At 49.4% G+C, this 23,696-nt stretch overlaps 2 protein-coding genes across 2 annotated transcripts; one reads left to right on the top strand and one right to left on the bottom strand.

Moving 5' to 3' along the window:
• Positions 1–761: 761 nt before the first annotated feature.
• commd7 (COMM domain containing 7) lies at positions 762–4,406 on the bottom strand. The gene is made up of 9 exons (XM_076026859.1): positions 4,292–4,406; positions 3,795–3,848; positions 3,510–3,612; positions 3,302–3,358; positions 3,157–3,194; positions 2,819–2,909; positions 2,695–2,744; positions 2,554–2,602; positions 762–1,407 (listed from the first exon to the last, which is right to left on the bottom strand). Exons 1-9 carry the CDS (start codon positions 4,370–4,372, stop codon positions 1,331–1,333), a joined length of 600 nt encoding a protein of 199 aa, XP_075882974.1. The 5' UTR covers positions 4,373–4,406; the 3' UTR covers positions 762–1,330.
• A 4,298-nt stretch (positions 4,407–8,704) lies between these two features.
• Positions 8,705–23,383, top strand: LOC142888506 (DNA (cytosine-5)-methyltransferase 3B-like). The gene is made up of 22 exons (XM_076026853.1): positions 8,705–8,946; positions 11,742–11,841; positions 12,946–13,114; positions 13,257–13,336; positions 14,157–14,291; positions 14,976–15,119; positions 15,692–15,850; positions 15,953–16,060; positions 16,721–16,862; positions 16,951–17,073; positions 17,407–17,451; positions 17,582–17,661; positions 17,980–18,092; positions 18,211–18,394; positions 18,495–18,579; positions 18,769–18,914; positions 19,018–19,108; positions 19,677–19,825; positions 20,195–20,280; positions 20,658–20,727; positions 20,911–21,029; positions 21,515–23,383. Coding segments are annotated over exons 1-22 (2,472 nt in total). The 5' UTR covers positions 8,705–8,944; the 3' UTR covers positions 21,657–23,383.
• Positions 23,384–23,696: the final 313 nt, after the last annotated feature.

Below are 23,696 nucleotides of genomic sequence, written 5' to 3'. Positions count from 1 at the left end.
GCTGATGTGTGTTTAAGAATATGCAAAAGCGTCAGATTTAACCCTCTTTTTACAGCCCTCTGCCAGAAACGTTATGCTTTTTTGGACCTTTCATGTTTGGAGGTCCTGCAGTGGGCACACTCACTAACGCAGGGGATAACAGTGGCCTTTGTGACCTCACACGACACGGTGTGGAAAGTGTGTCAGCGGAAGGTCAAGACGTTGAAACAGAAACGCTGTGGTGGTGGCGTCTGCTCTCCTCTACTCCTCTACTTCATCCTGCCCCATCCACCAGGGGGCAGCATAACACAAGCCCAGACATTCACTATTGAGGTCCAGCTGCCAGTGAGACAGGTTGGCTTGTCTGGGCTGAGAGGAGAGACACACCTCTACAGCTCTCGCTCACACACACACACACACACACACACACACACACACACACACACACACACACACACACACACACACACACACACACACACTGCTGCACTGTTGCACTGTCAGAGGGCAAGAATTCAGCTGCAGGCGTCTGGGGGTTAAACAAAGGTGAACTTTTAAGGGAGTGTGTTTGTGTGTGTGTGTCCCGTTGTGGGAAAAGTCGAGTGTGGACATTTTTGAAGCTGCAGCTGCAGCAGCTTCTCTACTCTTTGGACACAAGACAAGGTTGAAACACACTGGCTCAGTGTGTAAAACATCTGTGGAGGCTTCAGCAGCAGCAGCAGTCAGTCAACTGGTCCAGTCGTCTTCTCACAACAACACAAACAACACACAATGGAACAGAAGACCTTTTTTCAGAGGCTTTATTATGCAACATAAGCATATTTCAGTGAACACTGCGCGGTTTACACAGCGGGCGACAGAGGATTTGAGCCGATGCGAAGCCGATCGGTCCGCGGGATCGTCAGATCATTAAAGTGTTTGTGTTCTTCTGAAAACAGTGAGCGACAGGTTTAGACTGGCCCGGCTGACGGAGCTCCGCCCCTTTGTTTGTGGGTTAACTGAGGAGGGGAAAGGAGCAGGAAGAAGGAGGTGGAAGAGGAGAAGGAAAGAGGAAAGAAGGTGGAGGAGAAGGGGAATGAAGGAGGACGAAGACGGAGGAAGAAGGAAGGAGAAGGAGGGAGGAGGCGAACTGAGGAGGGGAAAGAAGAAGGAGGAAGAGGAGGAGGAGGGAAGAGGAAGGGAGGAGGAAGAGCGGGAAGGTGAAGAAAAAGGAGGAGGAGCAGCTACGGTTCTGATTGGGTTCTGTTGGTCTGCTAATAAAACAGTGTTGCACACAAAATGATGCAAGACAAATCGCTCCCTCAAGCACGCACACAAACACACACACACACACACGCGCGCGCGCGCGCGGTCAGCTGAAACACTCCATGCTGGCCTTGGCTCTCTCCATCTCGTGCAGGAAGTTGTAAAACTGCGGCAGCGTCAGTTCTGCAGGAAACGGTAAGTAGAGGAACACGTCGTTACTGCGCAGGACACTTCCCCTTTTTTTTTTCCATGAGCAGTCGCACAAGCCACTTCCTGTTATACTGCGACCGGGTTTATCTGCCGACAGCAGCACCCTCAGCTGCGTGAGGAGTGAAGAGCATCAACGGTACCAAGCGCCAAACCGCAGAAGCCTAATCTGAGCTTTCAGTGATGATGATATTGACGACACGCCAATTTCTAATATTGTCCAAACAAGAAGTACAATCAAAGCTGACAATCTAAAGGCAGCAAAGACTTGATTGACAATCAGGGGGGAGGGGAGGACACACAAAGGGGGCGTTCTCATAGTCTCGCCTCGCCTCGCCACGGTGCGGTTGTAGAGCGGCCCCACTGACCGCTACATGGTTGTAGGGGGCGCCGTCTTGGTACCTCAAGCGCTCAGGGTCCAAGCGAGACGAGGTGAGTTGAGTGGTGATGTAGCGACGAGCAGGGCACTGGATTGGCTCAGTGTCCTCGTCGATTTTCCCTATCGGAGCGGACAATGGACGCCAACTCCTTCGACACGGAACTTCCGTGTTCGCGAGTGTGTTCAACCATGTTCGCGAAAAGGACGAGCGGCAAACGGCGAAGCGCTCGGAACAAACCGAGTTGCTCCTGCGTGAGGCGCGTTAAGTTAGGGAATCCGAGGAGTCTTGAGACGAGAGGAAATACGGATTTGTCGAGAGGATGTGGCTCTTTGCCGCGAGGAAGCCTCGAACACCGCGGCATAAAGTCGTCCTTGGCTCGCTAGGGCAGCTGTTTCAAATAAGGAGCCATGTTTACTGTCTGTTTTTCTGTTTGTTTGTTTTTAAATAAATGCTATTTCCCGTTGTATCTGTCTCATGTTTACCGGGGGCCAATGAGGACACAATTGAACTGTGGCGAGGCGAGGCGAGGCTATGAGAACACGCCCAAAGTGGCTAAAATGACAGGTTCAACAACATTGCGGGAGGGGGGGCTTATGCAGTACAGAGCTACCTGCCACTAGGGGGAGGGGAGATCAATTGAGCACAGACACATGGAGAAAGCAAGAAAAAACATCCAGCTTGGAGCTTTAGCAGGTTGCCAGTTTTTCACTGGGTCAGAAGTCAGAGGTCAGAGGTCACTCACCCATGTAGACATTCTCAGTGCAGTTCCCCTTCCTGACCACCAGCTTCAGCTGCAGGGAGACAAACAACTCAGCATCAGCACACAACTGTGTGTGTGTGTGTGTGTGTGTGTGTGTGTGTGTGTGTGTGTGCGTGTGTGTACCTGCAGGAAGATGTTGCCCAACTTCTGGACCTCGCTGGTGCCAACCGTCACTGTTGACATCAGAAAACATCACGGGACTGTTTTCAGAACTTGGACTACACAACGGCTAGCTAATGTTAATCACCTCCAAACTTCCACTCCATGTCCACCAGCTGGTTGACCATCAGCGTCTGTCCCACAGCCAGCCTAGATAAGGCTGCATGATGCTCTGCCCACTGCAGAAGAGGTGGGGGGAAAGGTAATAACAATAGTAATAATAATAATAATTATAATAATAACAACAACAACAACAATAATAATAATAATAATAATAATAACAATAATAATAATAATAATAATAATAATAATAATAATAATAATAATAATAACAATAATATACAATTTTAAAATCCATATTACTAAGCTAAAGTTGTGCTACAGACTCTGCTGATAATTTGGAGGAAGAAGTGGAGACTGAGCTACCTGCTGTGAGAAGACCGACGCCTTGTCTTCATTCAGTCCTGGAGCAGCAATACAGACACACACACGCAAAAACACACACACACAAAGCATTGTGAGCAACAAAGACGACAACAACGATGACAAGCAGTCAACCGGCGGAGCATACCGAGTGTGGTCAGGTCGTCTCTGATCTGCTCTGCCCTGAGGTTCTTCTTCAAGCCTCCTGGAAGGAACCACACACAGAGAGCTAAACTGTTAGTTTAGCATAGAGCCACAACACAGGAGAAGGACGAGGAGGAGGACGAAGCAGAAAGAGGAAACGGCAGCTGAAGATCTACTGTGTGTGTGTGTGTGTGTGTGTGTGTGTGTCTCACCCTGTGGCACCAGCAGGACACTCTTCATGAGGTTCCTCAGAGGAGCAGCGCCCATCCCATGTGCCCCTGCGAACTCGCCGAGTTGCTGCATGAACCTGTCTGTCTGCTCGTGCAGGCGGGCCCACACACACACACACACACACACACACACACACACACACACACACACACACACACACACACACACACACATTGATGGGACTCAGTGGATTAACCCTAATAACTGACCTGCGGTAACACATGCCAGGGTATGTACGTGTGTGTGCGTGTGTTTGGTTTGTTTACCTCTTTGGGCTCCAGCAGAAACTGGAAGAGAATCTCGAGAAGTCGCACAAACTGCTGCATTAGGAGGAGAAAAAAAGAAAAAGTTCAATTTGTTGGGAAAAATTTAATTGGTCTTAATTTTTCAGGCAACAAATATTGTTGTTTGGTTTAGTGTGTGTGTGTGTGTGTGTGTGTCACATCAATAACGTGATGAGCTTTTATATTTTAAAATGTTGTTCTCATATCTAAGATAAATATTAAAAACCACGTGATGACACTGGTTCTGATCATTTACTTGGCAAACTTGACAGATATTGATTAGACAGAAAGGTGTCACATGACTGTCACGCGCCTGACGTGCTCGCAGACAGGCGAAGAGAACCATCACGTGATCTGAGGTTCCTTCCACGGGCACTCGGACTGAGAATAGAGCCCGTCGCGGGCGGGGCGGTTCGGTTCGGTTCGCAAACAGCGGACCAACCGTTCGAAACTCGCCGAACTGCCGCTCATCACGTTACCTGCTCGGTGAACTTGTTGAGGTTCTGAAAGTCCGAGCAGACAGCGTCCGGAACCGCATCGCTGCTGAAGTGAAGCTGCATCTTGATTTTTCTCTCCCGGTGAAAACAGAGAGAGACGGGTAGCTGCCAGACTGCAACCGCTCCAGCACTTCCGGGTTCAGCGGCACGCATGCGCCGCCAGTTGACGCCTCACTCCCTTCCCTGGGAAATGGAGGCGGAGGCTCGGGGTTTTTCTTCTTCTTCTTTTGAATCTTGAGTTAAGAAATTTATTTCGAATATAAAGGGCGAAAAAAGAAAACATAATATTGTTATATAATTACGTAAATAAACATTTATATCGACATTTACATACGGTATGCATGTACTGTACATACATAGTTAAATATATGCATATACCCATATAACATACACTAATATGAAAAAACACATTTGCATGCAGTTATGCAAAAGAAAAAAGAACAGAAGAGAAAACAATACGCTATAAATAAAAGGAAATGAAATATATAAAGCAACACCCTCTAGTGCTACGCAACTCCTCCTTCATCCCTGTACTCCCATTAAATAGTGTCTTTTTACCTAATTTTAAACTTCCATGTTTGGACACTGAAACAAAACGGGCCTTTTGAATAAATCTTGACAATAAATAACCATAACAGTGGAGGCTAAGAATGTTTAATTTTCATTTTCTTGTATTCTGACGTCAGTTTAAAGGTTTGGATCTGATCCAGACAGACATTCATCATGTTCCTTCATCCGGTATGATCTGCAGAATGGTCTGGTATCATTATGGCCATGATTCATGCTTGTTTCATACCTGCTGTTCGGTCTGTGGTTGCTTTTCTGTTAAAGAAAGAACAGTTTTCCTCACTGAAGTCACAGTTGATCATTTATGCAGGCAACATTTATTATAGCATTTATTCAAAAACGAACAAACAGAAAAACAGACAGTAAACATGCCTCCTTATTTGAAATAGCTGCCCTAGCAAGCCAAGGACGACTTTGTTAAATGCCGCGGTGTTCAAGGCTTCCTTGCAGCGGCGAAGAGCCACGTCCTCTTGACGAATCAGTATTTCCTCTCGCCTCAAGACTCCTTGGATTCCCTAGCTTGCTGCGCCTCACGCAGGAGCAACTCGATTTTTCACCGAGTGCTGCGCCATTTGCCGCTCGTCGTTTTCGCGGATATGGTTGAACACACTTGCGACATCGAGGGCATTCCCGGTTCGCCTGCCTCTCCCCAAAAGACAAAATAAACATGTATTGAAAAAGCTGTTTTCAAAAAATGTATACACATATAAATATATTTGTACACCATCTATAGTAGCTACTTGTATTCACAGCAAAATGTACCTGACACAGAAGTTCTGTGTCGAAGGAGTTGGCGTCGATGTCCGCTCGGACAGGGAACATCGACGAGGACACTGAGCCAATCCACTGCCCTGCTCGTCGCTACGTCACCACTAAACTCGCTTCGTCTCGCTTGGACCCTGAGCAATTGAGGTACCAAAACAGCACCCCCTACAACCGTGTAGCGGCCAGTGCGAACCCCATACAACCGTACCGTGGCGAGGCAAGGCGAGGCAATGAGAACACCCCCTAGATCTCTGGAGTGGGTACTGGCAGGTCCCGCTGTCCCTGGAGTCAAGACCAAAGATAGCGTTCTGCACCAACAGAGGGTTGTGGCAATTCAAGGTCTTTAGTTTTGGGCTTTGTAATGCTCCAGCCATCTTTGAAAGGTTGATGGACAGTGTCCTGGCTGGAGTCACACGTCAGCAGCGCCTTGTCTACTTTTATGATATCCTCATCCAAGGGGAATCGACTGGTACTTGATAGGGTGGCAGCTGCAGGCTTGAAGTTGCACCCTCACAATTGCCACTTCCTTCGAAGAGCGGTGGAGCTTCTTGGCCACAAGCTGAGCCTTGAGGGCATTGGTACGCTGGAGGAGATTGAAGATTGGCCAACCCCGGCAGACCAGACTCCAACTGAAGAGCTTCCTTGGTCTGGCCTTCTATTACAGGAGGTTTGTCTGGGGGTTCTCATCAATTACAACACCACTCTTCCATCTGCTGCAGAAGGACTGTGTGTTCAGTTGGAGACCAGAGTGTCAGCAGGAGTTTGACACACTCCAGAGGGCCCTGACTGAATCCCCTGTTCTCTCCCCACCAGACCCCACCTTGCGTTTTTTCCAGTAATGTGTGGCTTGGAGGTGTGCTGTCACAGGTAGGACCGGATGGAGGTGCTTCAGCAAACATGGAGAGACCCGTCTATGGGCAAGGCAGGTCGTAGTTCCGATGGGACTGCAGACAGCGGTGCTGAAGACTTGCCGTGGGAGCACTGGATCGGGGCACTTTGGCATTACAAAGACCCTCTGCCTTCTGCACCACAGTTTCTACTGGGGCCTGCAGCGAAGGGACGTGGAGGACTTTGGCCACAGTTGCGACGCCTGCTCCTCTCACAAAGGACTCCCTGGACCAGTCACATGCACACCTCCAACAGCAGCCTGCTGGCGCACCAATGGTAAGGGTGGCTGTAGACGTCATGTGCCCCTTTTCTCGCACAGAGCGGGAGGACCGCTCTGTTCTGGCATCAGTGGACTACCTCACTAAGTGGCCAGAGGCATTTGCCATCCCAGACTGGGAGGCAGAGACCGTAGCAGACCTCTTTGTGGAGGGGGTGTTTAGCCGGTTTGGCGCTGCAGTTACTATACACAGTGACCAGGGCAGAAATTTCGAGTCTCGAGTGTTTGCTGCCGTGTGCGAGCGCCAGGGTATGCAGAAAACATGCACCACACTACTTCCCCCCCAGAACGACTCCTAGTGGGGAGGTTCAACAGAACTCTGGCCCAACAACTGGCCATCCTTACTGCAGAGCATCAGCGTGACTGGATGTACACCTGCCCCTTCTCCTCATGGCCTACCAATCAGCTGTAAGGAATTCCACTGCCTGTACGCCTGCGCTGCTGATGTTGGGCGGAGAGCTGCAGACGCCAGCAGAACTGGCCTTTGGGGGTGCCTCCAGAGACACCAGTTGTGGTGCCTGGCCTGAACTATGCCGAAAAACTGCAGGACCGGATGGAATCTGCACACACCCTTGCCAGGAACTAGCTGGCTAAGGCGGGCATGTGCCAAAGGAGAAACTACGACTCCTTGACGAAAGGGAGGCACTTCAACGCTGTTGTGGGTGTTCAGTCCAAAAAGAAAGACGGGACGGTGCCCAAAGTTGGACAGCAACTGGGTGGGGCCTTGCAGGGTGTTAGAGAGGCTGGGGGAGGTGGTGTATCGGGTGCACTTACCCCCTAGGGCAGTGTTTCTCAAAGTGGGTGGCGCGCCCCCCCTGGAGCGTGCAGAGTCATGTCTGGGGGGGGCCGTGAAACACCGGGCGGGAGGGAGACGGGGCGCCCAGGGGAACTAATGTTTCCACATCGGAACTTTTTCAGCGGCGGAACAATTAACAAAAAGTGTTCAGTAGGTTGTAGCTAAGAAAAACACTGCTCAGGTACACAGGATGGACAAATATTTGACAGGGACGAAAAGGAGTCCGGCGGTGGCCAGTGTTCTTTGTTGTTGGGCACTTTTGGCTGTAGAATCGTTCCGCGAGTAGCTGCGGAACGATGGTGTTGTTCACACCAGGCTTGAAGCAGGGTGCACCTCCGAGGCTGGCTTGCGCCACGCAGTGATCGTTTCAGCATCTGGTCTATTTTCTTTCTAATGCGCAAGCCGCAAGCGAAAAAAAGCCAAAGGACAATGAACAGTTTTGCATCAGTACGTGATCTACGCCGCGACTGGCGTGATATTATGACTTACTTAGCGCACGCAACGCTCAACGTCATCCCGTGTGGCAGGTAGAAAATGTGATGTTGTTGATGTGGTCAATTTCATCAAAACAAGACCCCTGAAAGCGCAGCTGTTCTCTGCACTTTGTGAGGAGATGGGAGCACAACATTAAGCTGTGTTGTTTCACAGGGAAGCCAGGATGGTGGATGTTACAAAAGTGGTTTGCCCCAAAAAGTTATTTGCACAGCAGAAAAGTGAAAGGAGTATTCTTGTTTAAAAAGTAATGTTCAGGATTTGATGTCACAAAGAGTGATTTGCTAAAGTTATTTATTTGTAGACGTGAGAGACTTTGCAGCGACCAATCAAGAGAGTACGAGGCGTGGTTATCCCTATTTCCTCCTGGGAAGAGAAAAACACCTGAAGGGCTCCAGCCAGGTGGGCCGAGTCGGCCCTGAACGCACCACGGCGAGAGAGAGAGAGAGAGAGAGAGAGAGAGAGAGAGAGAGAGAGAGAGAGAAAGGGTGTGTGTGTGTGTGTGTGTGTGTGAGAGAGAGAGAGAGAGAGAGAGAGAGAGAGCGAGAGAGAGAGAAAGGGTGTGTGTGTGTGTGTGTGTGTGTGTGTGTGTGTGAGAGAGAGAGAGAGAGAGAGAGAGAGAGAGAGAGAGAGAGAGAGATGTGCAGCAGCATGCTCCGGCAGCGTGACTGAACTCCTCCTGCCCGGAACGCAGCTCCGCCGCGAGTCAAGTTCAGCGCGCGCTGCTCCTCCCCTTTTCTTCCTCCGAACTCCCGCACATTCCACCCGGCGGCCAGGCTCGAGCCCGCAACAGCAGCAGCTCCCGCACACTCCGAGCGGTCCCGCAGCTCCCGTAGCCGGACGGTTGGTTATGTAAGTGTTTTGCCCGTCGGAAGGGAAGGAGAAGGGTGAGGAAGGGAAGAAGAGGGGGGGGGGGGGGCTTCACGCAACTTTTAGTTCCAGGAATGAAACTCTCGCGGCGTGTGTGTGTGTTTTTTCCCCCTTTCCTCCCTGCCCATGTGCGCCGAACCTGCAGCTCTCTCGCGCGCGTGTGTGTCAATTCGCGCAGCCGACTCGTCGTACTCTCGCAGCGGCAGCAGTGCGGCCGTTTGCTCGGAGATTAGCGGCACTTCACGGCGGTTCTCGCACCACGGTGAGTTTCCTGCGGCCCACCGACGCAAAACCAGCGGCAGAACGTGGCTTTTGCGGACTCTTTGCGAACTCTTGCCTTTCTGTGCGCAGCAGCAACGTGTTGAACCGTGCCCGAGGGCCGGATGCCCTTTTTTTTTTCTTCTTTTTTTTAAACTTCGGTCCTTCCTTCCTGGAAGTTGGTTCCTGGTTTTGGGACGCGCACCGGTGTTTGAACACATCCCGGCCGCCGTGGACCCAGTTCACAGAGGATACACGTGCTGCTGCTGCTGCTGCTAGGCGCTGACGTCACTCAGGCGGCCGCACAAAGTCCATCAGAAGCTGACAGGTGGACGAACTGCCACTGGGTAGCAGTGATTGGTACAGGGCCGGCAACTGAAGCTGCACGGTCCTGTGCACGGCCAGCGGGGGGCGCTGTACCAGTTGTCGCTTTAAAACCGTACCAGTTAGTGCAGTTCAGCCTCTTTTGGCTTTTCTTCCTCCTTGCTTGCGTATCAAATCAGCGAGCTGCCCTGCTAATGCTAATGTATGACATCATCACACTGCGTTAGACTGCGACTAACAGACGCGTCTGCAGCTCCCAGGGCAGCCTGTGCAAACCACTGCAGAACTAGTGATGGTCCGAAGTTCCCCTCTGATGTGTTGTCAGCCTCACGCTGCCCTCTGATTGGCTGCGGCACATCCACCCAATCGGCAGTGTGAGAAGAACCTGTAGAGGGTGATCGGCTTAAAAAGAGCTGTGGCAACAGCACAGACAAGGAACGTTTCCACAGATGGAAGATGAAGAAGAGTTGGATTTGAGGAACGTTCTGCTGGGAAAAAGAAGAAGAGTTGTAGTTGAGGAGTGTTCTAGTGGAAGAAGAAGAAGAAGAAGAAGACTCCTGGTGGTTTGTGGGCGTGGTTACCTGCTGGTCATGTGATTGGCTGTGACTGGACAATAATCTGACCACAATGAGGCTTCGCCCGCCGCACAAAGGACACAATGTGGGGAAGTGGCGAGCTGCAGGGGCCGTAGAGTACATGACGGACAAGGAATGTGCCCCCCCCCACCACCCAGAGGAGCCCGGAGACCCCCCCTTCCCTCACACACACACACACACACACACACACACACACACACACACACACACACACACACACACACAGGAGGTGCGCTCCCTAATCTCTGACCACCAGGCAGCACTTTGATGAGGGGCCCCTTTCCCCGAGGGGCCCCTCATCGCTCGGCCCCTTCGTCCTCTTCCTTCTCCTCTTCCTCCTCCTCATCTAAATCTTTTCTCTCACATCCACTCGGCTGCCGCTGCAAACCACTTCCTGTCCTCGCCAACAGACTCACTCGTCATCTGTGGAATTGGTTCCCCAACTCTACTCAGCCATAGTATTTTTGTTGTCATCCTTCTTGGGCCCTGACCTGGGGTCAAAGGTTGTCTTACCTGTCAATACACTTACACTCTGAACTTTCTAGACAACAACAGCAGTAGCAACAATAAGAGATCCAGTGAGGATGTGTGTCCCCCCCAACGCACCAGCGGCTGCTGCTGCTAGGGTGAGGAGGGGGTCAAAGTGTGTGTGTGTTCACATCCTGTCTAAATGAACTCATTCACCTGTGTACACACACATACACACACTCGGTTTCCCATCACTGTCAGGACTAGTTTTGCATTGACTTCTAAACCTCGTCTTCTTCTTCTTCTTCTGCTGTTTTTGTGTGAGTGTGTGCGTCTTCTAGTGCCATGCAAGTCTATGGGCTCAAAAGTCAACTTTGTCCTAGAGACATGGGGCCACTTGCAGGTTCATCGGGATCCCTAAAGACACAGTCATGTCAAATCTGGGGCTTCTAGCCAATGAGGAACCCCGAAACCCTAACCTTAATTCCAGCAGCAACCCTAACCCTAATTCCAGCCTTATCGCTAACCCTAATGCCATGCAAGTCTATGGGGTCAAAAGTCAACTTTGTCCTAGAGACATGGGACCACTTGCAGGTTCATCGGGATCACTCAAGACACAGCCACGTCAAATTTGGGGGGTGGGGGGGGTGAAAAATGTTCTTCCTCCAAGGTGGGGCATGACAGAGTTAGTTTGAGAACCACTGTTCTAGTCGGTCCAGACTGGAATTCTTTCCTTCCTTGAAACTCCAGAACCAGGACCCAGACCCGCTGATCCTGGTTCCACCATCGCTGAGCAGGAAGTGGGTCAGGAGGTTGTCCTGTCAGGTTGTTGATCTGAACTCTTGTTTTTTTCCAGAGACGCTCGGCAAAGAATGCAGACACAGTGCACAGACCAGGTTTCACCACCTGAGTTTCTGCAGCACCTGGGGTTGTTTTTGATAAAGGTCAAAGGTCATCACCTAGTTCCTCCACTCGGTCAGTGTGTGTGCGTGAGTGGTGTTCAGACTTGTCTGGGTGTTTGGCAGGCTGCTCAGACTCCAGGTGTTGGTCATGTGACCACCAGCTGGGCGGGGTTTGTGTTTCGGGTCGCCGTTGTCGTCATCATTGACGGTTGACGGTGTGTGTCTGCAGGTTCGAGGCATCAGGACCAACTGTGGAGCAGCCCAGTGTGACGGCCACGCCCCCCAGCAGCAAACACACCGCCGCCACCATGGAGGAGAGAGTCGGCGCTGTGAGTGTCCCACACACACACCACACACACTGAAGGACTCAGTGACGGAGGCCAGAGAAGCGGCAGAAACACTGGAGGCTTTCTGCTCGCTCGCGTGCTCTTTCTCGCCCACTCACTCACTTCCGACACACACACACACACACACACTCACTCATTCACAATCTTCACACATTGTTCCACGTGAAGCCACACGCACACACTTTCACTTTCCACTCATAATTTGCGGTTCTCTCGCTCTCCCTCTCTCTCTTACTCTTTCTCTGTCTCTCTGTTGTCCGTTACCAGTCCTTCCTCTTTCTCTGTGTCTCCTCCTTCCTCTTCTTCTATTCACTCGTTCAGCCAGGAGTGTGTGTGTTTATCATTGTATTCTATTGTTGTGTATATGTACATACTGTATGTATACATTTATATATGTATGTATATGTGTATATGTGTGTGTGTATTTATTTATTTATATGTATATCTGTGTGTATATATACATATGTGTGTGTATGTATATGTATGTATATATATATATGTACACACACACACACACACACACACAGTATATACATATGTGTGTGTGTATATATGTACAATATATATGCTGGTGCTGCTGGTGGGCTTTAAGCTGCACTCTCCATGCCAGAGTTCACCGAGTTCACTGAGTTTGTGTTCCACTAGGGACAAAAACAGACCACAAACATTTGTTTAGCAACGTTTTTTAGACTGGGGGGGGGGGGACGCCGCGGTTGCACTTTAACTGGGCACCATTTCACAATTAACCATCTGTCGCACAGCTGCTACTACTGCTGCTGCTGCTGCTGCCTCGTCGTCTCCAGTTTCCTCCAACTCCTGTTGCATCCTCCGACTGCTGGAGCTTTTCTGCAGTTTTAAAGCTGTGGGTGTAGCGTTAGCCTAGCTTAGCTTAGCAAAGGGGCTGGACATCCACCGGGAGCAGCAGCAGCAACCCAAACAACACTTTAGCATCACTCTGTCACCAACCGAGTTCCATACTTACATTTCCTGTTACAGTGTGTGTTGGTTTTGTTGTCGTCATGATTGTTGTCAGCTGTAGAGAGAGAGAGGTCTGTGCGTCATGCAAAATTGTGCGTCCGTCCTCAGGCCCCGGTGAACGGAGACATGCTCCCCAGCGAGGACCTATCAGAGAACGACAGTGGCGTGGAGCTGACCAATGAGAACAGCCCGCTGACCGCCGTTGAGCCGCCCTCCCCCTTCAGCCTCAAGCAGGATGGAGACGCTGCCGCCGCCGCCACCACCGCTGAGCCTCCAGGTAGCACTGCTGAATACACACACACACACACATGCACTGTGTTGGTTGGAAGTTCCTGGGCAGTGCAGCCTGAGACCAAACGCACAGCAGAAGAAGAGATTCTGTTCCCTTCATCCATCCACTCTGTCCATCCCAGGCGCAGAGCGCTGCTCCTCCAGGAGCAGGAAGAGGAGCAGGAAGAGCTCCGAGGGGGAGCAGAGCACATGGAGCAGCTGCAGCCAGGTAGGGCTGCCCACCATGCATCCTAGATCGGGCACAGGCAAACTACAGCTGAAGATTTTAAATCCGGCCCACCAAACTTGAAACTATATGAATGAACCTTATTTAATGTTTTGGTTTCCCTGCCTTTCTGCCACAGTGATGATGATGATGATTTAACATAGCTTTAAATTACTTTTAAATAGCAGTAACTGTTCGTACAAAAAAAAAATCATTTGTTTAATGTTCAATGTTTGTAGAGTCACTTCAACAAAGAGGACGTCAAAGAGACATTTTGTTGTAACTTTGCTTTTGTTCCTCTTCGGTGATCATTTTAGCACGTTTTCTTCGTATGCCACAATACATATTTTTTCCTCCTGTGAGGTGGGTCACCAAAACGCTGCATCCATCTGCTCCTGCTCCGGCCCCTCTGTCTAATTTTAGAATTCAGTGTGGCCCCACCAGTCAAACACTTTGCCCACCCGTGAACCAGACACAGGCCCATTCAAAGGTCCTGAATTTACTGCCGCGGTAGTTCTGGGGCTCATAAAGCATGTACAGCAGTCTCAACTCCCATCATGCCTCTGTCACTCCTGTGATGCATCAGAATGCAGTCGGCCATTCGAAACAAGCCGAAAGGAAGCTGTGACGTCGCGCTGGGAAGAAAGTCTTTCCCTGGATTTCTTTTTCTTTTTTTTCTGGCCTTTAAAAAAAATTTTTTTTAGAAAGATTAAAAGTCCATTACATGTAAATCTAAAATGTGGGATTTTATCGCCTGCAACAACTCTTATATGATATTATCCGTGTATCTACTTCCTGTTTCTCTGTGTGTGCGTGCCTCCAGGACAAGGCCTCCGAAGCCTCTCAGCTGGGTTTGAGACAGACGCCACGACCCAGAACCATCTTCCAGGCCGGACTGACGCGAACACAGAGCAAACCTCGCAGACAGAACCGTAAACAGGAGCAGAGCACGCTGCTGGTAACACACACACACACACATACACACACACTGAGTGAAACACATAAACACACACGCCCACAGACACTTAATCCCTTCAGACCGTTAGAAACATGAAACTCTGTGCATGTGGTTCTGTGTGTGTGTGTGTGTGTGTGTGTGTGTGTGTGTGTGTGTTACGGCTGTGAGCCGTTGAGGTCTCCTGCTGCTGTGTTACTTGTGTGTGTGTGTGTGTTCACCGTCTCCTCTCCTCTTCCTTGTCTGTTTCCTCAGGGCTGACTGAGCTAATCTGCATCCAGAATCTGTACCTGTCACACACCTGTCAGCACACGGCAGAATAAACAGACACAGATTTCTAGATGTCGTATTAGTTGGTTGTTATGGTTGAGAGGAATTTAAGGTTTTCCCTGGTCATAAAAAAAACGTAATGTTTACCTACCTGTCTATCTAAACTGACAAACCTTTATCGTGTACCGCAGGTGGGAGGTCTGTGGAGGGCTCCCCCCTCAGGCCGCTCGTATTACTACACTTTGGTTTTGTTTTTTTTAAAGAGTCAGTGATTGAGGAGCCATCTGAGTGTGTCTGTGTGATGCAATCCATTCTCATTCTCTCTCTCTCTCTCTCTCTCTCTCTCTCTCTCTCTCTCTCTCTCTCTCTCTCTCTCTCTCTCTTCTCTCTCTCCCTCCCTTCCTCTCCCCCTCCCAGTGTCCCTGCGGCCCCAGGGCCCCGGTGGGCGAGTCGGCCAGCGTTCCCGAGTCTCCTCGCCTGGAGCTGATGGAACAGGACTCCAAGGACTCGGCGCAGAGCACCAGCACCTCCTCCAGCGTAGAGGTCCAACCAGAGTACAGTGTAAGCCAGGGGAGGGCAAACTTTTTGACTGGTGGAGCCTCAATGGGAGGGGCTGGAACAGGAGCGGATGGATGGAGTATTTTGGTGACTCACCTCAGAGGAGGAAAAAACAATTGTGGGATATGTAGAAAACAGGTGCTTTAATGTCATTTGAAAATGAACCAGAGCAAAGTTACAACAAAATTTGTGCCCCACAGTATTTAGCTCTTTGTTGAAATGACTCTTAAAACAGTGTAAAAATGCATGAAAAACAGTTGTTTTATTACTTACTGAATAAAAAGCTTAACGGGCCGCACATGGCCCCCGGGCCATAGTTTGCCCATGTCTGTTGTAAGCAGTGTGGGGAAGATTACTTTGCAAATGTAATTGGTTACAATTGCAAGTTAACCTATTGTAAATGTAATATTAATGTAACTATTTATATTTATATATTTATTCATCGTAATGTAACTCTACATCATTAAGTGTGTGTGTGCGTGCGTGCGTGTGTCCGGCACCTTAAGAAACAATCCAGAGATGAAGGTTGCGTCTCCTCCTCCTCCTCCTCTTCCTCTTCCTCCTCCCCACTGCAGGACAACAAAGGCTTTGGCATTGGTGAGCTGGTGTGGGGGAAGATCAAGGGCTTCTCCTGGTGGCCCGGCATCGTGGTCACCTGGCGGGCCACCGGCAAGCGGCAGGCCAGCCACGGCATGAGGTGGCTGCAGTGGTTTGGAGACGGCAAGTTCTCCGAGGTGAGTGGGGAGGAGGACATCTTACTCCTCCTCCACTTCTCGCTCTCTCTCCCCCGGCCCCCCTCCTCTTCATCCTCCCACCGAGGTCTTCATTGTCTCCAGGTCTCTGCCGACAAGCTGGACTCCATCACCGCCTTCCCCAAGTTCTTCAGCCAGCCGTCCTACACTAAGCTGGCCTCCTACCGCAGGGCCATCTTCCAGGCGCTGGAGGTAAAGAGACACCATGCAGAGGTTCTGATGAGTTCAGTCAGTCGGTGCAGTCGATGCTGGAGATGTGTTCGTGTGGGCAAAGGCCAAAGGTCACTGACTTTGTCACTGGCTGTTCCTCTGGTCTCCCATGATGCTGCTGTGGAATTTTTCAATTGCACATCGGTCGGTCGGGACAAAGTTCGGGAGAGGTGTGTGTGTGTGTGTGTGTGTGTGTGTGTGTGTGTGTGTGTGTGTGTGTGTGTGTGTGTGTGTGTGTGTGTGTGTGTGTGTGTGTGTGTGTGTGTGTGTGTGTGTGTGTGTGTCTTCCCTTCTTATAGGGTTGGATGCAAAGCAGAGTGGACATGCAAACGGGTGATAGTCATGAGCATCATTAGCTCAGCGTCAACATACAGGCTGCCTCCATTGTCTGTAGGTGACAGTTCTTTGTCGTCAGCTGTTCCTCATGTGAGTGTCAGCCCTGCTTGCATATGGATCGGAAGACAATTGAGTGCGGCCCCCAGGCCGTCTGTTTCAATAAGCGGTTTTGATCTTGACGGGAACTGAGCTGTAGCATCATAAAAACCCAAGATCGTGCCGTTTCACATGTGCAGACAAGACATTATTCGTATAAATAGTTATTTTCCATTACAATGGCTTGCTCTTCCCACCCTCGGCCTGCAGATGGCGAGCGTCCGGGCGGAGAAGAAGTTTCCTCCCAGCACCTCCGACAACCCGGAGGAGCAGGTCAAACCCCTGCTGGACTGGGCCAATGGAGGCTTCCTGCCCAAAGGAGAGGAGGGGCTCAAACCCACACACACTGCTGGTAACACACACACACACACACACTGGCATTTTACCCTTTAACTGCTACTTAAGCCTTTGTGTGTGTGTGTGTGTGTGTACGTGCACAGACAGCAACCCGCTGGACCACCAGGTCCTGGACGTGTCTCTGCCAGACTACTTCCCCAGTGCCAAGCGGCCCAGAGTGGGCCTGTGCAAGAGCAAGAGCGGCCCTGAGGAGTCCTATAGCAGAGGTACTGGTGGGAGGGGTCAAAGGTCACGTTACTCAGGCCGCTGCTTGTTTATCAGCGCCGATGACCACACTGCAGTGTACGCTGTCGGCCTGCTGCACAGAGAAGCTGCTAAGAATCTTTTGTTGTGGATGGCTGCACTACCTGCACCATCTGGTGGACGGTGCAGGTAGTGCAGCCATCCACTTGGCTTGGATGTAATGTCTTTTTTCACTGTCTGTTGAAAAAAAGGTGTTGAAACCGTGACACACGGAGATTTGACTGCATTGATGGAAATTAGGTGAGAGGAATTAGGAAAAACAAATTGTTTTAATATTTCACCTTTCACCTCCACAGAACAAATGGTGAATGAAGTCCTGAAGAATAATAGAAGTATAGAGGGTAAAAACACACACACACAATAGTTCAATATTTTAGAATTATGTGAGAAATGAGATTGAAACACTGTGTGTGTGTGTGTGTGTGTGTGTGTGTGTGTGTGTGTGTGTGTGTGTGTGTGTCCTTCTTGCAGAGTTCTGTCTCTCCTGTGGGAAGACGAGAGCAGCAACCTTCCACCCGCTGTTTGAAGGAGGCCTGTGCCAAACCTGCAAGGTAGAAAACACACAAACTAGATCACTTCTGATCTCGTCCTCTCAGGGCTTAATAAGCCAGTATTGGGAAGATTACTCTGCAAATGTAATTGGTCACAAGTACAAGTTAGCCGATCGAAAATGTAATAGCGGAGTAACTATTTAAATTGTTTTTGTCAAAGTAATGTGTAACTCATTACATTTAGTAACTTTTCAAAATTTTTAATTATCGTTCATGCACAGTAACAAAATATTGTACGGGTGTCATTAACATTTTGACCGTGAATAATTCTAAAAGTAACTTGGTTACAAATCTTTTTGTCTTCTCACTGGCCCTCAGGATGTCTACCTGGAGATGTCCTACATGTACGACGACGACGGCTACCAGTCCTACTGCACCGTCTGCTGCGGCGGCCGAGAGGTTCTGCTGTGTGGCAACGCCAACTGCTGCAGGTGGGAAGCCCCTCCCCCACCTGCCCCCTTCCTCCTCCTTCTTCTCCCCTCCTCCCCGTTCCCTACCTCCTCTTCCTCCTCCCCCCGGCTCACCTCTTGTTCGCCCTCCTCCCTCCAGGTGTTTCTGCGTGGACTGCCTGGACATCCTGGTGGACCCCGGGGCGTCGGACAGCGCCCGCCACCTGGACCCGTGGCGATGCTACATGTGCCAGCCGACGCAGCAGTACGGCGTCCTGCGGCGGCGCCACGACTGGAGCCTCAAGCTGCAGGAGTTCTTCGCCAACGACAACGGACAGGAGTTCGTAAGTCGACCGGCCGACGGGAAGCTTGAGACGAGAGGCTGAGGAACCTTCGAACCCTCCCGACCAACCGTTGCTGCTGTTGCTGTTGTTCCCCCTGCAGGAGAAAGCCAAGAGTTACCCAGCAGTCCCTGCAGAGCAGAGACGACCAATCAAAGTCCTCTCCCTGTTTGACGGCATTGCTACTGGTGAGGGCGTGTGGGCGTGTGTGCTTGCTTTTGCTGCTTGCTCTGTTTTATGTTGAACATAAATGCCTGATAAAATGCATGTTTTGCACCCATTTTGCTCCTGTTTCGTTATTGTTTTATAATTTTTTGCACTTTTCAGTTGTGTTTAACTTTCATCTGTATTGTTATTATCCTCTTGTGTGTGTTCAGGCTACCTGGTCCTCAGGGACCTGGGCTTCAAGGTGGACCTGTATGTGGCGTCGGAAGTGTGCGAGGACTCCATCTCAGTGGGCGTGGTCCGACATGAAGGAAAGATCCAGTACGTCCACGACGTCAGGAACATCACAAAGAAAAACGTACGGCCTGGCACATACAGCGACCCTCCCGCCAAACGGGACTTTTTGCGTTCCGTTGCACTCCCTCGCGCTGACATGTTGTGGCGCTGCTGTTGTCTTGCAGATGCAGGAGTGGGGTCCGTTCGACCTGGTGATCGGAGGGAGTCCCTGCAACGACCTGTCCATCGTCAACCCGGCCAGGAAGGGCCTCTACGGTACCACAGAGTCCGAGTCGTGCTCGTTTTGCTCACTGCAGAGCCCCTCCCACTCACCTCAGACTAGTGTTGTAGCACTCCAGAGCACTTTTTAAGGGTCTCGGTCTCAGACTCTGAGGCATTTTCACTCCGTCTTGTCTCAGTCTCGGACTGGGCGGACTCAAGATTTTCGATCAAGACCGGCAGAGACTCGGCTAACACTGCAATGACAGATAATAACAAGGTTCAAGGTTCAATGTATCTTTCTTGTCAATACTACAATACATGCAAACACACAGCATACAGAGCATGGAAATTTTGGGACTTGGCGGCCCACGGTGTGAGCCAGCTGCAGCTGCACCCTTCTCATGTTATCGCAGTCACGTTGGTGTCCAGCAGATGGTTTAAAAAGGGGTTTTACCATCACTTTTGACAGCTGCTAATGATTGGTTGTACAGTTTAGGGGGATGGGGTGGAGAACAGGCATTGATAGAAAACACACCTTCTGCTCGCTGCTGCTGCTCCTCCTCCCCTGGCTAGGGCTGGGTGGAAGAGGTGCGTGACTGACTCCTCCTGTCGGTCTCTCCAGAAGGTACAGGGAGGCTGTTCTTCGAGTTCTACCGCCTGCTGAGCGAGGCCAAGCCCAAAGAGGGAGAGGACCGTCCCTTCTTCTGGATGTTTGAGAACGTGGTGGCCATGGGCGTCAACGACAAGCGGGACATCTCGCGCTTCCTGGAGGTGAGTCGTCTTGTTCTCCTTGTCATTATATTAATATCACATCTTTAGTGGCTCACGAAGGCTCACAGCGTCTTTTTTACTCTTTTAACTTATGTTTTTAGCTTGTTTATGGTGTGAGGTACAGAAGAGCGAACAAAGAGATTTGGCAGCTTTTACATTTTGCCGTATGAGAAGCCAAAAATGGCACATTTACCTCTCAAGGAAGAACAAGTTAGAAGATCTTTTCACTCTAGAGTTGAAAGATTTGAAAAAGTTCTCTGACATATTCGGCTACAAAAATATTGTGTGGGTGAATAGTAATATATTTTTTTTACAAATATAATTGTGTCGATGGTTGTGGTAATGATTGGCCCTGTGTGTTGTTGGCAGTGTAACCCTGTGATGATCGACGCCATCGAGGTTTCTGCTGCTCATCGTGCACGATACTTCTGGGGGAACATGCCAGGCATGAACAGGTGGGGCCACAATGGGTTCTAAAATGTGACAGGGGGGGCCCGGAGCAGCAGCAGATGGATTCAGTGCTTTGGTGACCCACCTCATAGGAAAAAGTATATCAGTGTAAATGTAGAAAACGTGCTTTAATGTCATTTGAAAATGAACGAAGCGGTGCAACGAATGTGCCTTTGAAGCCCCACGGTATTTAGCTCTATATTGAAAAGAAAAAAGATGGATGAAATACAGCTATTTTAGGACTTACTTACTATTCATATCATTTCTTTAAGTTCGGCAAGCCAAGTTAAAGAGCTTAACGGGCACGGTATGGCCCCCGGGCCATAGTTTGCCCATGCCTGGTGTAATGTGACGCTAACGGCAAGTTGCTTCCACCCCTCAGGCCTCTTTGTGCGTCTGGGATGGACAAACTGGAGCTGCAGGACTGTCTGGAACACGGCCGAGTCGCCAAGGTTTGACACACACACACCCACCCGACCAGGCCACACCCCCGTGACCTCCGCCAGTCTGACTGTGTGTGTGTGTGTGTGTGTGTGTGTGTGTGTGTGTGTGTGTGTGTGTGTGTGTGTGTGTGTGTGTGTGTGTGTGTGTGTGTGTGTGTGTGTGTGTGTGTGTGTGTGTGTGTGTTCCTGCAGTTCGGGAAGGTGCGCACCATCACCACACGCTCCAACTCCATCAAGCAGGGGAAGGACCAGCACTTCCCCGTCCTGATGAACGGCAAGGAGGACATCCTGTGGTGCACCGAGCTGGAGAGGTGAGCATGATTACATGATTACACATGTGTATACACACACACACACACACCTGCAATAGCTGCGAGCTGTCGGTTTCAACTGGGGCCGCAGCAACAAATCGCTAAATTTCGATCAATAAAAGTGCTGGCAAGGAATTTCAGGACTGTTTCCTTGTGTTGCTTGTTGGTTTTTACATCACTCAAGCCGCGACTGGCAGTGTTTGGAGCAGAGCGCCACCTACGGCCGGTTCCACCTCAGAAAGCTGTGGAAGGTTTAGGAGCATTTGGAAATATCGACTCTCTCCTGTTGCTGATGTTGTTTCTTCGTTATCCAGCTTGACAAGCATTTCTCTATTGTTTATTTTAATCTGTGGCGATTACTTTACTTTTAAGGGATGCTCAAGTAGAAACACGTTTGTAGACTTTTCTGAAGACATTCTGCACTGTGAACTCCATTTGTGAAGTGAAAATGGTAGAAATCAATGTTGTTGTTTTTATTTCTTCAGGATCTTTGGCTTCCCGGTCCACTACACCGACGTGTCCAACATGGGCCGCGGCGCCAGACAGAAGCTGCTGGGTCGCTCTTGGAGCGTCCCGGTCATCAGGCACCTGTTTGCGCCGCTCAAAGACTACTTTGCCTGCGAGTAGACGATGCGGCTGGCCAGAGGGGGGCGCTCCTCGCTGCAGGGGTTTCCTGCTCTGGTCAGGTCTGGACAAAGAGGAGGAGGCGGAGCTGTTAGTTTGTGTCCTGCAGCTTTTAACACAAACACTAACGCGGACGGAGCTCAGGTTAGCTGCATCCATGACTGAGGAGGCCACTAGGGGGCGGGCCTCCTCCTTTTTTTTTTTTTTTTTTTTTTAGACGTTTTTAGTAGGACGCCACTGTTTTTATTTTTTTTTTATTCTTTTTTTAGGTTCGCAGTGAGGAAGCACAGCTGTGTAGACGTTAGAGAACCCGGTGCTGGTCTGGTTCCACTTTTAGATTGATTATTGATTTTTTGTTTTTTTGATTTTCTGTTCCTGTTAAAACGACCATTCAAAAACCAACGCTCATTGTGGGGCAGGGAGTCTCTCAGCTTTTATCGTTTCGATTCTTGACTCTTGACTTTTCTTTAAAGTTATTTTTGTCAGCCAAAAAAAAAGAAAGAACATTCCTTGTTTTAAACTGTTCTGTTAGTGTTGTCTGATTGGTCGGACTATCAGGTCTCCGTGAAACTCACACTACGATACTTGAAAGGAGCCCGAAAGCAACACAGCGTCGTAGAAGGGAGTTGACATCATCAGTCTCCGCCTCTCCTCAACACGTCTGCCAGACTGCTGGCGACACTGCTGAACATGTTTCTCTGTAAGCACTGATATATTTTATTATTCCTCCTCCCTTTTGTTAAACGGTGCCTCAGTGCTGCTTGTCCTCCACCAGCTGCGGCGGCGGGGGATCTACTTTCTCTCGGTATCAAGCTTTGCATCTTTGCCAAAGTTTAAGGGTTATTTAGATTCTATGCCCGTCGCACTGCTGAGTCTTCTGCTCGGCATCCGTGCGGAAAAGAAGATAGGTCCGCGTTCCCATCTGGCGGTGGCCCAAAAACGAGCAGGGCCGTACCACGGTGCTCCGGCTTTTTTTTTTTTTTTTTTTTCATTTGACTCCTCCAGAAGCCAAACCAACTCAGACATGTTGGTACTTTTGGAACTGCTGTTGGCCAAATCACTGGGCATTACCTCCGACTGCAGCCTGCGTCAAACTACTTCCTGCAAGTGCTGTGCAGCCTCTGGGCCTCGACGTGCTGCTCGGATCTCATCACTGCCAACTTTTTATCCTGTTTGACGTTCAGCGTGGATAGAGATGGTATATTTTGTTTTTGTTAACCGGTATTTTACAACCTAAGGTTTTTCCTTTGTTCATGGAGAATGCACAATCCTTTTTGTAAGGAACGGCTTCATGTCTTTGATTTCGTGCTAAAACAAAGTAATTTTTCACACCTCAAAGTGCCAGAAAGCTTTTTTTTTTTGTAAACTTTTCAAAAGAAAACCAAAAATACTTGTTTACATGCATCAGTGATACTGTTGAACTTGATGAACGTTTCACTTTTGAGGTTCTTGGTAGTGACAGCAGATTAATCAGTAGCTTTTAGACGCTTTATTTAGATTTAAACCATCTAAGTGTATTTGTAGTCTCGGGTGTGAATTATATCTTGTTTTTTTCTTTCACTTTAACCCTTGTTTCATCATCGTAGTCACGTTTGTTGAGCTTTAACTGTTTTAAAACATAAAAAAAAAAAAACAACTGTTCTATTTTATACTGCATTTTAATTGCTAGTGAAAAAAAATCTTTATAGAAACCTTTTATATTATTTTTTACCAAATAAAAGGCAGCTTTGCTGCCAATAAAGAATACGCAGAGCTGTGTGTGTCTGTTTTTTTTTTTCTCTCTTCCTTCTTCTTCTCTTCTGAGGGGTGAAGGGTCTGTGATCATGGAGACAAGAAAAACGGAGTGAGCTTTTACGGAAACGTATTGCAGTCAAACTAGAAGAAGTGCTCAATTTCCACGTTATATACGTTATAACGTTAAAGTGTCGTGTTACTTGATTGTTTTGACGTCATAATGTGAATCTTTGACGTTTCTACGCGACAATTTTCACGTTCTAACCTAATCTTTCATGTTAGAACGTGAAACTATAATCACGTGATGGT

This window comes from Nelusetta ayraudi, unplaced genomic scaffold, assembly GCF_046127955.1.
Source record: "Nelusetta ayraudi isolate G7.1 ecotype Tasmania unplaced genomic scaffold, CSIRO-AGI_Nayr_v1 ptg000019l, whole genome shotgun sequence".
Classification (NCBI taxonomy): Eukaryota; Metazoa; Chordata; class Actinopteri; order Tetraodontiformes; family Monacanthidae; genus Nelusetta; species Nelusetta ayraudi.
This window is presented reverse-complemented; position numbering and strand designations above follow the sequence as displayed.